Source organism: Vanacampus margaritifer, chromosome 1 (assembly GCF_051991255.1).
Source record: "Vanacampus margaritifer isolate UIUO_Vmar chromosome 1, RoL_Vmar_1.0, whole genome shotgun sequence".
Taxonomy (NCBI): Eukaryota; Metazoa; Chordata; class Actinopteri; order Syngnathiformes; family Syngnathidae; genus Vanacampus; species Vanacampus margaritifer.
The window spans coordinates 66,061,270-66,077,900 of record NC_135432.1 but is presented as its reverse complement, the minus strand read 5'-3'; the positions used below and the strand labels follow the sequence as shown (position 1 = coordinate 66,077,900).

Here is a 16,631-nt window from a genome sequence, read left to right as displayed (position 1 = left end):
TGGCCATAGTCGTGTACGGCAAACGTAAATTCATTTTTCAAATAATGATCATACTTCTCACGGCAATCCGCTGTTGCTACTATTTATGTTGGAAGTCGACGGCGCTGGAACACGATGACTTATCCGCATGCCGAGCTTGTCTGTCATCCCGGAGGGTGAATCAGTATTTGCTTTAAGGGCGCCAGCTGCCAAAGTATCTCGTCTTTTTTTGTTTGTTTGTTGTCGTTCATTTGTAAATTCACAGCAGCAGATTTTGGCAAGCGTCGCTACAATCTGTAATGTGCAAAGAATGACAAACTGCCGTTTCAAATAAAATGCAAAGATTGGAGGAAAAAAATTGTTAAGTAAGTTACGAGATTAAAGTCACCGTGTTATGAGAAAAAAAGTAAAGAGAAAAAAGTAGGAATATCATAAGAACAATCGTAACAGACGAAATAAATCATGGTAGTAAACTTGAGATGTCATAACGTTGCCATAAAAAAAAAGTAGGGATGCTCGATATTGATGTCAGATTTTTTTTCGCCTTAAGTATCATGGCTGGTACCCGCAGCCTCCTTAAGTACCCGATATCAGCCTGATACGATACTAGCAACACTATCGGCGGCATATTACTGAAGTAAGTCATCATAATAATACAAGAAAATAAATAAATATCAATTTTGGGAATGTAGTTGTAATTGCTCCCATTATAAAGTTGTAATCTTAAATGAAGACAATAAAGTCATCTCATTATGTAAACAAAGCAAAAGTCGTAATATGATAAGAAAGCAGTCAAAAATCTTACTAGAATTTAGTCCTAATATTTTGAGGGGGGGGAACATTTTTGTACTTTTCCCAGAAGAAAACCATAATATTACACAATATTATAAAAGGAATTAGCATCCGATAATCAAAATAAAGAAGTAGAGAAAAGCTCAAATAATAATGGCCAAATATGAATTGTCACTTCATGAGAAAAAGTTGGAAAATAAGGAGAAAAGTCCAACGCTGTCACGATTTTACAAGAATAACGTCAAAGCAATCAAACAGGAGCTGCTGGGCGAGAACATAATTTGTCACTTTTGCCTTGGCGAGGGGGGGGGGGGGGGGCTCCCGCCGCCCCCTCCCCAAATCCTTTGATTTTGTGTTTTTTGGAGGGGTTTAAATTCACTCCAGTCGGGGATCAATTTGGCAAACTGGACATTAAAGCGAGAGAGAGCCTAATAGGAGCCATACTCGCTCGCTCGCCCGGCTGACGACTCGCCGCTTTTTCAAGGTGCCGGCCTGCTAATGGACTTCAGTCTCCTCACATTCCAATTAGCTGCTACCAAGACTTCTGTGTGCAAGTGTGTGCGTGTGTAAAGTTGCACTATAAAAAAAAAAAACTAGAACTTTCCCCCCCCCCATTTTTTTTTTTGCAATATTACTAGAAAAGGTTGACAGTCATTATATTATAAGGAATAAGTGATCACTTTGCACCCACATTTAAAAAGTTTTAACATTACAGAATACAATCGTCTCATTAAATTGAAGTATTGAGAACACGCTACATTTTTTCCACATAAAAACTCAAATTAAATTGTCATTTAGTCAGTTCAGTTTTCTTTTTATGAACATATTTGTGCTATTTACTCAACTCAAGTGATAAATTGAAATGAAAAGAAAGTTGGATTATTTCCAATAAAAGTCTAAATATTGAGAATAAAATTGTCAATTGTTATGAGTCAAAAAAAGTAAAAACAAAAAACAAGACAGAAAGTTTGATTTTTCCCCTCAATAAGTCAGATAAATTGTTAAATAATGAAAAATATGATATGATTATTTTTGGTAAAAGTGATAAGAAAAGTCTAAAAGTTTACCACATAAATTTGCAGTATGACGAATATAATAAATATATTACAAATATTGAAAACAAAATTTTTTCACGAGAAGTCACCTTATCAAAATACTTTTTCGTAAAAAGTTACAAAAAAAACGTGACTTTTTAAAAATATGTTATTAAATATAAGAAGGAGAGAATATAAGAAAAGCCCGAAGTAGGTTTACCAGTTGAAAAGTTGTAATATTACAAAAAAATATGACAAAATAAAGTTTCCTTTTATCGAAATAGTTAAGATTAAGATTTTTCAAAAAAAAAAAAAGAAAGTCTAAATATTTAATGCAATTGTCTGTTATTTTTAAATGTTATTTTCTTAAAATACAATTTTACAATTTACGTGTCAGATTTTTTACACGTTTTCTTTCTTACAGCTTTTAAAGTTCTCTCTAAATTAAAATTTGAGATGAGCTGGGAGAAAAAAAAGGCGAAATATGACAAGAATAGTTTATTTTCATGAAAGGAGAAAAGTTTTCAAGAGTCAAAACTTTCTGATAAAAAACAAGACATGAAAAAATAAAAGTTGCAGGAAAACCAAAAAAAGGCTTGATATTGTGAGAATAAAGTCGTTTTTAATTTACAAAAGTATTTTTCCAGATAAAAAAAAAAAGTTGTGATTTTACAAATTGCATGAAGTTTTCTTATCAAAATAGTCAAAAACAACTAATATGAGTGCATAAGCGGTTCGGAAAATGGATGGCCATTAAAAATAAAAATTCATACCGCTGAAAAATGAAGTCAACATTTTTAGTGAATACAATTATTTTCCCAAGCATTGTGTGTGCGTGTAACTCTAAGGCGGGGGGGGGGGGGGGTGGCGACATAAAACCGTGGCGACGCAGATAAAGCTGTTGCACTTTTGCTCCCCTCGACCCGGCGCGAGGACAAACGCCCCCCACTGACCCCCCCCCCGCCCGACACTTACCTGTAATAAAGCCTCATACCTTCCGAGCGGCCGAGCATAAATCACGAGCCGCCCTTCAGAGGATCAAGTATCGGCCGTTAGCTTTTATTCGCGGCGCTGGCGCTGCCTTTAAAGTGCAAAAGCGTCTTCACTTGTTTTTAAAAGGCACGCCGAGCAATTTATGCACCAGAGAAAGTGCGGCCGTAAATGACAGAAAGCGGCGCTAGGATTTACTGAGTGGCAGTGAAGGGGGCAGGGGGCCTAAGATGTGAAGCCAGAGGTCTCGGCGAGGCCTATGAAAGACTATAAAGCTTTAGTAGTGGCCCACGACCTGTTTATGACACCGGGGTGCGAGGCTGGCCTCCGCGTGACAAAACACGCTGCGCAAAAAAAACAAAGCAAAAAACAAAACAAAGCAAAAAACAAAACAAAGCAAAAAACAAAACAAAGCATGAGCGCTTACCTCGTCTTCACCACGTCCAGAGGATGCATCAAGCAGATCTCCACCAGACCTGAAACCAGACGCTTTGGTCACTTTTCAGGTTTAAAACTAACTAGCAGGATTTTGCAGAAAAAGTTGTTGACTTTTTCAGTAGAAAAATCACACTGAAGAAAGTTTTCAGGACCATTCGAGATTTTTTTTGCTCCTCACATAAATCACTCAAGAAGCTACACTTTGCACTTTGAGCCGTTAGACGGAGAATTTTGTGGGATTTGCCACAAAATGTTGTTCGTTTTTTTTTGGGGGTTGAAAATTAACATTGAAGTGAGTTTTCAGAGCGGTCGACAACTTTTACCCGCAAGAAATCAATAATCACTCCAAAAAGGTACACCACGTGCTGCACCTTCATCATTTACAGAGAATTTTGTGGAAATTTGCAAAAAGTTTTTTTGCATTACATTACAAACATTTTTAGGGTTTCGCACAAAAATTTGTTCGGTTTAGGTGAACGGTATGGGATTTTTTAATAGGTTTTAGGTGAACTAATGAATACACACACACTCACACACAAAAAAAAATAAATAAAAAAATAAAATAAAATAAAAAAAAGAGAGCAATGATGATGACCTAGTCAAATCGGTAAAATTACCGAATGAACAATACTGAGCTCTCCAGGAAAAAAAAAAAGTTGTTCAAATTTCAGAAGAAAATTGACATAGAAGCAAGTTTTCAGAACTATTCAAGATTTTTTGTTCCTCATAAATCACTCAGGAAGCCACACTTTGCATTTCGATCAGTTCGATTGAGAATTTTGTGGGAAAAGTTGTTCGGTTTTTTTGGAGGGGGGGGGGGGGGCAAAAAATTGACATACAAGTGAGTTTTCAGAACAGTGAACAACTTTTACCCCCACAAAGTCAATCATCACTCCAAAATGTACACCACGTGCTGCACCTCGATCGCATACACTCAGAATTCTGTGGGATAAATTGACATTTTTGGCACAAAAAGTTGTGCCGTTTTTAGTAGGAAATTGACATTGAAGCAAGTTTTCAGGTGATTCACAATCCCCCCCCCCCCCCCCTACAATCAATAATCACTCAAGAAGCGACACCTCATGCTGCACCTTGATCAGTTAAACTGAGAATTTTGTGGGATTTTTGAATAAGTTAAAAAATTTTCATACGAAATTGACGCACTTCCACGTAATCAATCGCTCAAGGAGCTCCACCTTGTGGCGTCTTTATTTAAATGTCAAGTTTTTTTGCTGCCGCTCTCCATTCCAAAAAGGTCATCGAAGGTAAAGACAAAGTCATTTGTTGTTCTAAACTCTCGAAACTTTCCACAGAAACTTATCGCGCTTCTCATCGTCAGGACCGTTTCAAATGCCAACCGTCCTCGCTGTTGCTGTTTGGAGGCTTTTGTCGTCTTTGCAAGAAGCGTGCCAGAAAAAAAAGCAAAAAAAAAAAAAAAAAGCCTGCCATTCCGTTGGACTCGCTTTCAAAAAACTCGCGAGTCACCAGCTGTGAGCTGCATGCAAATATGGAACGCACATTCAGTAAAAACGACAGCTGCAGATTTATAAAAGCAACGCGCTCGTCACACGCAGACACAAATGAGCACAAACCAACTTGTAAAGTCATAAGATAGTCATTAATGAGATTTTTTTTCTCCCCCCCCCCCCCCTCGAACAACAATAAAGTCGTAAAATGTGTGGGGTTTCAAAATAAAATTGAAACATATGAGTAAAGTCATGAGAAAAAATAATTATCACCATATTAAAGTTAGACCATTACCAGAAATAGGTTATATGGTCAGCGAAAGAGAAAACAAGCTACATTTGACACAAATAAAAAGAAAACAAAAGAGAATCCCAACTTTTACGAAAAGGCCTTTTTTTTTAAATGAAAAATTGAAAGAAAAACAGAAAAAAAGTCTAAAACATATTGTCATGCAAATAGTTTTTTGTTAATGTAAAATAATAATGTCCTTATGACCAAAATTAAGTCACTATATTGAAAGGAAAAAATTGGGACCACTTAATAGTTAGTAATTGCAATATTGAAAAAATTGAAAGTTTGATTTCGTGTCAAAGTTGTAAAACTATGAGAATAGCTGTTTTTGATATATATAAAAAAAAAAAACTAAGCGAGCACACAAATTATTCCCCAAATATCCATAATGTCAAAAAGTTCGATCCTTTTGATAAATAAATAAATCAAATCAATAACATTCAGCAAATTTGTCATGTATGAAAAAAACTAAAATGTTAATAAAGTTATGTCAAAAAAGAAAGAATAAAGTTGTCTTATTTACTCAGATAAAAAAAAATAAAGTCGTTTTAAGTCTTCTCAAATTAGGACAAACAACCTGCGAGAAATTTCAGATTTTTTTTTCTCTATAAAAAGGACAATAAAATGGACTTGTATAAAGGGAAAAAAAGTCGAAAGAAACAAATTGTCAAAAATCCGGCGCAAAAAGCACTGGAGTGCGCGAAGTCAAAAAGCCGGAAACGTACGGCAGAAATCCGAAGTGACCTCGGAATGACACGTCGCACGCACGTACACTCGCGCAGGTGTTTGCACGGAGGCCAGACGCTATTTGGACGAGCTACAACTTACTGTCAACAAGCTTTTTTTTGGGGTGACGTTAGCTCACTGTTGCTCAAGCGTCCGACAGCCGCGATAAGCTCGATTATTTTATGGCCTTGAGTTGCTTTTAGCCGCGCGCTGTTTATTTGAAGGAGAATGTTTGGGTAGGCTGCGAATAAGCGAGGGCGAAAAGCAAACAAAGTAGCGCTGAGCCTTGTTGTCCAAACAACGCAAAGACAACTGCCGAGAAGGGCGTCGTCCTCCATGACGGATCGTCCAAAGACGCGCTCGCCGCCGTTGCCAAAAAAGTCCGTCTTACAACAACAAATGTTCTTACGCAATCCACTCAAATGTCCATAATCGACGTCATGTTACCAGAATAAAGTTGTAGCTTCGTAAAGTCAATAGGAAAAAAAAAATAGACTAGAATAGAATGAGAATACAGATGTAAAAAAATGCGAGAAATGTGCAAATAAAGTCCAAATATTACAAAAATATGAATGAGTGACTGTCAAACTATTTCTTTCTCTCGTAAAATTCTCACTATTGTTGTAAACGTAACGTTGAGTCGCCACCTGCGTCTCGTCAACGCTACGTAGTGAGTGACATAGCGGGGGGGGGGGGTGTCAGGGTGGACGGGTTGGATTGCACCGCGTGAAGATTCTTTTGTTTGTCCAGCACAATAGCAGTGACAGGGCTTGTCATCCCGCGTCTTGCAAACGCACACACGCTGAGACAAAGGTGCTAAAAGCTAACTAGCGTCGGGGCTACGGCCATTAAGACACACTTGCATCCGTAATGCTTTACAAGCTACATCGCGCTGGATATGAGTCATCAATTAAGGGTTGAAAATTGAATTTAGGCAATTGATTAACTTTATCTACTTAAAAGGTCATTTTGTTTCGTTAATAGCATAATTGTCATTCTTAGCTTGCCGTTACCAAATCAATACAAAAAAAACAAACCAAACCATACCAACGTACTAGCTTTCTTATCAAAACATATTTAATAGCAAAACAGAGAATCAACCACTGAGACAACTGCTAAAAGGAAGTTAGAAGAAGAAGAAGAAGCGCCAGACGGTTCCAAAAAGCTTCACCGGGCTCATGTCACCTACCGCGAGTAGTCGGGAAGTTGAGAGAAGCTCTGTGCTGCTCATGTCGTAGTTAACTAGCTAGCTAGCTAGCAGCGAGCTTCAGCTAGCTACGAGTGCGGCTAATCACATTGCGGAGTCACTTTAAAGTGAATAATCATCATCATTTGTGGCAGCAAAGAAGCTACATTTCTGAAAATCATTCTGGCGAAGGGAGAGGCCATGCTAATTGCTAAGCTAACCGACGATTGATAACGTTAGCACGTTTAGCACTGGAATGAAGTGCTTGGGTGGAATTGTGTTAAAGTGGAGAATATTTTACATTGAACATCAAAATAGCAAGACAAAAGTGTCTGGAAAAAAGTGTCATAAAAAAATTCATACTCGCTAAACTGTACTGGAATCAATTAACCGCCATTATGGCGTACGTGCGCCAGGAGGAATGGCCAACAATGTTAAAAGTATTAAATATTGATCATTTGTCAGTAATATTTTTTGCAATAGACAATAGAATCCTGAGTTTTATCTTTGACTTTTAATGTCCGCACAATAAATGTTCTGAAAAATCTTAGGGGTCTAAAACAGGACTCCTTCCACTTCATGCCCAAAACATGTCAGCCATTTTGATTTGAAGAAGCCATTTTTGACTACGACATCATGTGGATGAAGCTTGGCTCGTTTCAGCAATCGACGCAAAATTTGGTGGCAATGTCTATCATAAAAGGACAAAAAAAACTATCATCTGTGCCTGAAACTGAACAGGAAGTCGGCCATTTTGGTTTGAAGCCGCCATTTTGATGAACTCTGCCTAGGGAAGTTTATAGGCAAACTGGAAGCAGTTTGCCTATAAACTGATGGGCAAAACTGCAAAGACAAAATTTGCGGATCTTTTTGAAAATTCACCATGAAAAAGGGGGCGCGTGTGTTAGCTTCGTCGCTAGCCCTGCCACTTAGCCAGGAAACTGATAGCTTACCTTCCATACATCACTACAGATGATTATCTGGGATGATTGTTGGCTTGGGAATGCACACGCACACACACACACACACACACACACACACACACACACATACACATTTTGCTCCCACGCAAAAAAAAGTGAAAAGAGAAAACAAAACACAATAGCGCACTCACTCAAGGGAGCGTTTGCACAACGTCTGCAGGTGTCATCCATCATCTTATGCACACACACACACACACCCGCGCGCACAAACACACACACACACTAAATGAGTGTACTTCCCAGCAGCCTCTTGGAGAAGGTCACCGAGCGGTTCAGGAAGCCAATAGCAGCAGACCAGACTGTTCACACACTTTTTGGTACGACAGCAAACACTCGCTATTGGTCGGGTTTAGGGACAAAATCATCCAATTACAATTTTTCCCCTCAATATTACGAACGTGATTTAATATGCGATTATTTTTTCAAGGTACTCTTCCCATGTATTTTTTTTTTTAAACAAGTAAGAAATTAATCTGATCGAAATTTAATTGCACACTTTGACTTGCAGTCTTAAGAATTCACTGCAACAATTTCACAATCTTCTACCAAACCAGTGCGGCATAAACACGAGCATCATCAGTGAAACATAAATTGCGATGTCGATTCGAATTCGACGAATTGTTCAGCCTCTCTCGACGGGGCCCTGCAGGTGGCTAAGTCGCACCTCCCGTTATTAATCGGCGTCGAGCCTGGAATGCCGAACGTGGAGCCGCAGAAGCTCGTTGCTCGGCCGACAATTTGTCATCTGCAGTGCGCGACATCCATCAGCGGACGTGCCGGCTGTTCCGATCCAACGTCGAGATACACTTGGAGATGGGTGGCCTCGGAAAAAGTTCTTCTAATTGTTCCCCATGGGGACATAATGTGAAGTCGATTTATTATTAAATCATAAATCAATAGGTGATTTTTTGAAATTCATTCATCATCTGAACCGCTTATCCACACTTGGGTCGCAGGATTGAAAAAAATAAGAGTTTTAATTGCTGCACAATTATAGAGATAACTCTTCAAAATATTTTAATACAGCCAAACTTCAATTTTGGGGGGTCAATTCTAGTATAATTTAGCTGAATTATAGGTAAAAAGTAAAATGTTAACATTGTTTACTGTCATACGATTATGACGAGTGTAAAAAAAAATGAAATAAAATTCAAGTCAAACTATTACTTTTTTTCACCAAAAGAAAATCCTGGAAAGAGAAATAATTTGTTTAAGGTCACCAATTAGGGTGGTAAACATCTCAAGATGACGCAAAGAAAGGTCCAAATCATTATTGGATGATGCGGTGGAAGTTAAAAGCTGATCAGTCATTGGCTAGCTGAAAGGTACACTAAGTGCACAACTATATAAAGAATACATTGAAAATAATATGCATTACCATTCACAAGAGAATGACCTGTGACCTGGAAGTCATGCTTTGTAGCTGAAATATGAATTTGCAGCTGAATGTTGAATTTGCAGCTAAATGTTGAATTTGCAGCTAAATGTCAAATTTGCAGTTGATAGTTTAATTTGCAGCTGAATGTCAAATTTGCAGGAGATAGTTAAATTTTTCAGCTGTATGTCGAATTTGCAGCTGAATGTCAAATTTGCAATTGATAGTTTAATTTGCAGCTGTATGTCGAATTTGCAGCTGAATGTTGAACTTGCAGTTGATAGTTCAATTTGCAGCTAAATGTCAAATTTGCAGCTGAAAATTTAATTTGCAGCTGAATGTCGAATTTGCAGGAGATAGTTAATTTTTTCAGCCGTATGCCGAATTTGCAACTGAATGTCAAATTTGCAGTTGACAGTTTAATTTGCAGCTGAATGTTGAACTTGCAGCTGATAGTTTAATTTTCAGCTGTATGTCGAATTTGCAGCTGAATGTTGAACTTGCAGTTGATAGTTCAATTTGCAGCTAAATGTCAAATTTGCAGCTGAAAGTTTAATTTGCAGCTGAATGTCGAATTTGCAGGAGATAGTTAATTTTTTCAGCTGTATGCCGAATTTGCAACTGAATGTCGAATTTGCAGTTGATAGTTTAGTTTGCAGCTGAATGTTGAACTTGCAGTTGATAGTTCAATTTGCAGCTAAATGTCAAATTTGCAGCTGAAAGTTTAATTTGCAGCTGAAAGTTTAATTTGCAGCTGAATGTCAAATTTGCAGGAGATAGTTAATTTATTCAGCTGTATGCCGAATTTGCAGCTGAATGTCGAATTTGCAGTTGATAGTTTAATTTGCAGCTGGATGTTGAACTTGCAGCAGATAGTTTAATTTGCAGCTGTATGTTGAATTTGCAGCTGAATGTTGAACTTGCAGTTGATAGTTCAATTTGCAGCTAAATGTCAAATTTGCAGCTGAAAGTTTAATTTGCAGCTGAATACAGTGCATTGAATATTTGACACTGAATGCTAAAAAAAAAAAAAAGTTGATGGTAGTAAAGTTCAGTGTTAGAATTCAGAATCTGACGGCACATATATAAAGTCCTTCCATAGCACTAGCATACCTGTTTCACCGTAAAAAAATAAATAATGGTGGCACCCTTGCTGGTGGAACTCCAAATTGTACTTTTCCACTGGCAATGATAAATTGAGTCGTCTTCATCGGGCGTGTGTTTGTCTCTGCTGTTGTGATTTATCGTTACGCGTCACGGTCCATTTGTGCCCGCCGGCTGCGTGCTGAGACAGCTCGGGTATGTCCCCCGTCTGTCAAACTGCAGATGAACCCTGATTACTGACAAAGAGGTGTGTGCGCAAAGAAGGCGTGCGCGAGGTGCTCCCGACCGACCGGGTCAGCCTGACACGCAAACGACACTTCGACGACAGATTGACAGGCAGCCCGAACCTCCCTCCATTACTGTCACTGTTTTCTTAACACCTGTGGTCAAATTTTTTGACACAGCATGCAAATGACGGCGCGGCGGTGGCGCGGTGGGGCGGTTGCGGAAGTGGTGACAGAAGTGGGAGGCCGAGGGGACAAAATGGATGCAAAACACGGCGCAACTGATGTTTGGGAGGAAGTGCGGCGTGTCGCCTTGGCCTCATTCTTTCAACAGGATGGAGTTCTAAACAAATTGATCCCAACCCCTGTGGGACACCTGTCACGCCGACGCCAGCCTCGTACGCGCGAGGATTTGTCACATTTTAAGATTGTTTATCTGTGAGAGACTTCATACATGATCATTGAAAAATAAATTAAAAATACAGGCAACATTTTTGCTTGTATTTTGTTTAGAGATAGATCAATATGTTTTTTTTCCCAGCGCCGATACAGATACCGAGGGTATTATTAGTAGTCAAGGACGCCGATAACCAATATTTGGAGCCGGTATTAATTTTCACAAAAAGAAAAATTGTTGGCATCAAAATTTGAAAAAATAAAATAAAATACAAACTCCAGCTCTTCATTTTTTTGATTTTTTAAGCATATGTTTATTAAGGTTTCGTGAAATAATTGAGTGAAAAAAAATAATCTTAGTCATAACAAAAAGTTAAGGGATGTCTTAAGTGAAAAGCTCCCTATTGTTTTCTAAAGTAAATAAAGTTTTTTTTAAATGTAAAAAAAATCTGAAGTATTAAAATTTTACTGATCTTAGTTTTAATTTCAAACAGAACCAGAAGCTGCAGAGAGTTCCCAGGGTCAGCAGCAACTCTGAAAATGTAAATAATTGGTTCCCTGAACACTTTTTTAAGTGGATCTATTATCGGACGTATGATTCTTCAAAATGGCCGATGCCGATACTCATCAAAATGCTGAATATCGGCGCAGACAATAATCGGTCTATCCGGTGTTTGTCTTTATCCAAAGTACGGTCCGACCCGATTAGTCGGCTGGCCGATTTAATCACCCGATGTTAACTCTTTTAAAATCAGCCCAAAAATGCCTTTTTTTTTTTTTTTGCAAGACATAATGCTATTCAAACCAAGGTTATTATAGTAACGGAGAACTAATGAAATAACTCAAACTCAAATTGAAAAAAACAACTTTCTGCATTTGGCAATTTATTATTATATTATATTATTAGTATGGGATTTTTTTTAATGGGCTTTAGGTGAACTGATGAATACACACACGCTCGCACGCAGGCACGCACACACACGCACATACACATACAAAAAAAAATAATATATATATATATATATATATATATATATATATATATATATATATATGTGTGTATATGTATATATATGTATATATATTTAAAAAAAAACATTTATTAATTTTTTTTTAATTTATTTGGTTTTTTAAAAAAAAAAAGGAGAGCAATGATGATGTCAAATCGAATGAACAATACTGAGCTCTCCTGGAAGAAAAAAAAAAATTGAAAAAAACATTTTCACGCACAAAAAAAGAAATGAATATGAAAATTCATTCTTAACAAAAAAAAAAGACAAACTATGACGGACGGCCATTTTGTTGACAATTAACGAGAAACATTGTCGGAAGTGGGTTTTCGTTCATAAATGTAATCAATAACTGGGTCAGTACAAACAAATCTGGGAATGACAAAACACAGAAAAAAATTTGTTTGATTCACTTTCTTTCTTTTTTTTTTATCTGAATTTTTGTGTTTCAGGGGTTTTAAACTATCCATTTTAAGAGATTAAGCCCACAAAAAAAAAAAAGTCCCGTAACAACATCTAACTCAAAGTGTGCCATCCAGCAAAACAAAATGGTCGCCAAGAAAGTAGGAAGATGCAAATGATGTGGAAATAAATCCACGTGGGATCCATCAGCAAGCTTCATTGTGAATTTGGCCTGCTTCTAAAAACACAAATATGCAAATGAACTCGAAGGTAAAGCAAATGTATATATGTGGACGCCGCTGTCAAAAGCCGCGTGCACTTTGAGCCGTCGTCACCCTTCCGTCAACCGACCGCATGCGAGCGAGTCCGACCCGGTCGGAAAAAACCGCCGGCTCGAAAGGCTGCAATAATAACACACTATTGATTTTCCGCTACAAAACAAGTGTCATCTTTAAGTCATTATGCGCGTCGTCTCTGCTGCCGAGTGATGAGCGCTACGCAAAAAAAAAAAAAAAAAAAAAGACCAGCTCTCCACCATCATTATGTTTACCGCCGCGTGACCACATCACTGCAACACGACCCACACGCGCGGCCTGCAGTTTGTCGTTTTCAGCCAAGTCCACCCCGGAGTCGGGAAACCAGAGCTCAAACGCTATTTAGTCGGAAATTGGACAAAAAGTCAAGCGCATAACTCGAAATGCTGCTCCCGAGTTAGTTAACGCTTTTTACACATAAATGAATTCTTCACATCTGCGGTCATGTTGGGGGAAAGCTACGTATTGTTAGCATGGTAGCGTCGTTGGCTAAGTCCCATTTGACCGTTTTTGGAAAACGAGAAAAAAAAAATCACATGAAATTCAACAGTCCAGTAGCAAGACCGGATGACAGACTTGACACAAGCTGGGTTTCCATCCAGCCATTTTTATTCAAATTTTCAAGAAGCTTGCAACTTGCTGTACAATCTGATGTTGTGGGATGATTTTCCCAATTTCAATGTTGGGTTCTAGACTGAAAAATACACGGAACGATTTTGAAAAATGATCCAATTTAGTTCGGTTTTTTTTTACTCCTCAATATTGCGATTTAATATTCAATTGTTCTTTTCAAGGTCCTCATTTTTTACAATTTCCAATCGTAATTAATCGCATGATTTCAATAGTTAACTCCCGATTAATCACAAATTTGATATTTGTTCTAAATGTACAATAAAATATTTTTTTTTCTAAATTTCATACGCTTGTTAACATAAAACTGGAAACAATGTTAAACTAATAGAAATGTGTCTGCATCTTTTAGGCATTGATATATTGATTTCATAATAATTCTTAAAATTGAGTTAAAATTAAAAGATGTACTGTACTGTAAAAAAACGAGTGCGTTATTAATTTGCGTTGCGGTCATTGTTCTGCCACTAGATGGCATAATTGCATTTGTAAGACGTTTTCTTTTCATATTAAGAGCTATCTAATCTTTAACATGAAGTCATTTTGAAAATGATCAAATACAACTTGACCGCAGTCTCCACAAATAAATGAATTCTTATTAAATGTATTACTGCTAATCATGTGTTAAAAAAAATAGTGGCGTTAAAATCAACTCAAAATTAACGCACTAATTTTGACACCCCTAATTACAAAGGGGGGGGGGGGAGGATCACATCTGAAGTTATCTACACACCAACATTTGCATTCAACTACAGTGCAATGTCGATTTGGATTCGATTAATTGTTCAACCCTGCTGTAAAATGTTCACCACGTTACACAGGCGTGCACAAACTGGTGACTTTTGGAGCATGTTGCGGGCCCCCATCAAAAAGGATTGGGGTCTTTTAGCACCACGCCGGACCATAAAAGTGGATATTAAGAGGCAATAATCGTGAGGGTGCAGCAATAATTGTTTTAGTGAGCCTGTAAATTGTTTAATTAGTTGTTAGCGCCTTCTGTCCCGAGTTGGCTGGCTGGACGTTCAGACCCGAGGTTCAACTGGATCCGCAGAGTCCCCGGGGTTAGGTGGACTTTGGGTCCCGATTTCAAAAGTGATGCGTCACGGTTGGGACGTCAGCCGAGCGCACACGAGAAAGATCAATGCAAATGAAAATAACAGCGGGGAGAACCCTCCAGTGACGCAGCTCACAATCCGACATGGTGGTCCGGCCTTGTTGTGGGCGTTGTAGGGTAGGCGTGACCTTCACGTCGTGGTGGCACCACCAGAAAGTGAGCGTGGGCTGCTTTTTTTTTTTCTCTCTCTCTCTCTCTCTAAGACATGAAGAGCGCCCGAGTGAAAGCGTACAGCACGCTTGAAATACGGCCCACCACTTGAATGTACGCTTGAATAAATGGGAGGGAGGGTGTGCGGCTTTTTTTTTGGGGGGGGGGGGGGTGGTTGACTACATGCAGAAAGACTTGCATACGCGACGGGGCCTACAAAGAGACGACATGGCAGTTTGAGACTTTTTGAGAGGCTGCCATTGCGCTTTCAGGCCTGGGGAAGCGTTTGTGCTTGAGGGACACTTTTTTGGGTCAATTGTAGATGTGATAATAATAATAATAATAATAAAAAAAAATACATCCAAGAAAAATTTTAATTAGAACTTTTTCACCAAAACTTTTTTTTTTAAACTTTATTTACAATAAATTAATTAAATAAAAAAAGTGTAAATCTATACATAATGTGTTTACTTAATTTCATTTACAAAAATTGGTCATTAAATTAAGTTTAAAAAATGAAAATTTTTAATTTAAATGTTCACAAATGCATGCCTTTTTTAAAACTCTATTTACAATAAAGTAAGCACATAAAAAATGTGTAAATTTATACATAATGTGTTTACTAAATTTCATTTACAAAAATTGGTCATTAAATTAAACTAAAAAATGAAAATTTGTAATTTAAAATTTTCACAAAAATGTTAAATGCACGTCTTTTTTTAAAAACTTTATTTACAATAAATAAAGCAATAAAAAAAGTGTTAATCTATACATAAAATGTGTCTACTCAATTGCATTTAGCCCAAAAATTAAATTAAAGATTTTTTTTAAATAAAATTAAAAAAGGGCTTATTTTACAGATGTATTTTAATATTTAGAATAAAGAGCAATTGTCAATATTTAATACCATTTAGAAAAATCTTAAATGCTACCTTGAATCTCTTACTTTACAATTATGTACGATAAATTAACCATTTTATGCAATTAACTTCAAAAGTTATTTATTTATTTATTTTTTAACCTTTAATATTTTTTAAATGTACAAAAAAGCTATTTAAAAAAAAAAATGTATTGAATTATTTTTACCATCCCACATCAGCAGGTTTCAGTTGGCTTCTTGCATTTATTTAAGTTTCTCAAATGTTTTATTCCCCCAACTGTTATTTTGTTTTATGAATGCTTTTATGTCTTATCACTTCGTAAACACGGGTTTGTACAGGTTCTATAAAAATCAAATTGCTGTCATTATTATTTCTTATTACGCTTCATTTGTCATCTCCAAATGTCATACTGTATGTGTGTAACATGGAAAGAGAGAACCCCTGTCAAGACCCACTTTTACGCCCCCGACCCACCAGAATCACAAACACAAGATGGACGCGCAGATACGAGAGCAGTCTGAGGAAACTGGTTTATCGTGTAACTTGAGCAAAAGGGTCAGAAAAGGGAAATCCAGTCAATAAAAACAAATGCCAAGAGAATAGCACTAAAGAGAGAGAGAGAAAAAAAAAAACTCTACCAAGGCTCAACAATCCCAATTAATGATAGATTTCCAAACAAACTAAAATTCAGGCGCAATTCACGGAGAAATTACAAGGAAATTCTGGAAATTGAGGAACAAGGGATAAGGCTGAAAAATATAATATGAATACTCCCCCCCCCCCCCCCCCCCAAATTTTTTTTTAAGAGAAATGTAAACCAAAAACAACCCCCAAAAAACTTTGCTTACATGAGTCATTATTGCGGCAGTTTTGGAGTGTTAAGTCAACGTTTGCGGCCATTAAAAAGACTTTAGCTGGAACCGCTCCACTGCCAATGAATGACGGCTCTACTTTCAAGGTCCGAGGTGACACTGAAGAGGTCAAGCAAACATTCCCGGAGGTCGCCGGGCTCGGATTCACTGCCAGCGGAGGAGTAAATCCGCATTTTTGGAGTCTTCCGGTGGCATGGGATTATGGCTTCTCTGGTTTCTGGCGTTTCCAGGAGGAGCCGATGCGCAGGCCTTAAAAAGATTTGTCGCAGCGCA

At 37.6% G+C, this 16,631-nt stretch overlaps 1 protein-coding gene across 1 annotated transcript in view; it reads right to left on the bottom strand.

The window, feature by feature from the left end:
• slc25a21 (solute carrier family 25 member 21) overlaps positions 1-16,631 on the bottom strand; it is an 89,984-nt gene that overhangs the window by 27,742 nt on the left and 45,611 nt on the right. The window contains exon 3 of the mRNA XM_077562641.1: positions 3,223-3,271. Within this exon, the coding sequence (XP_077418767.1) occupies positions 3,223-3,271 (49 nt within the window). The remainder of the gene's footprint in view (positions 1-3,222; positions 3,272-16,631) is intronic.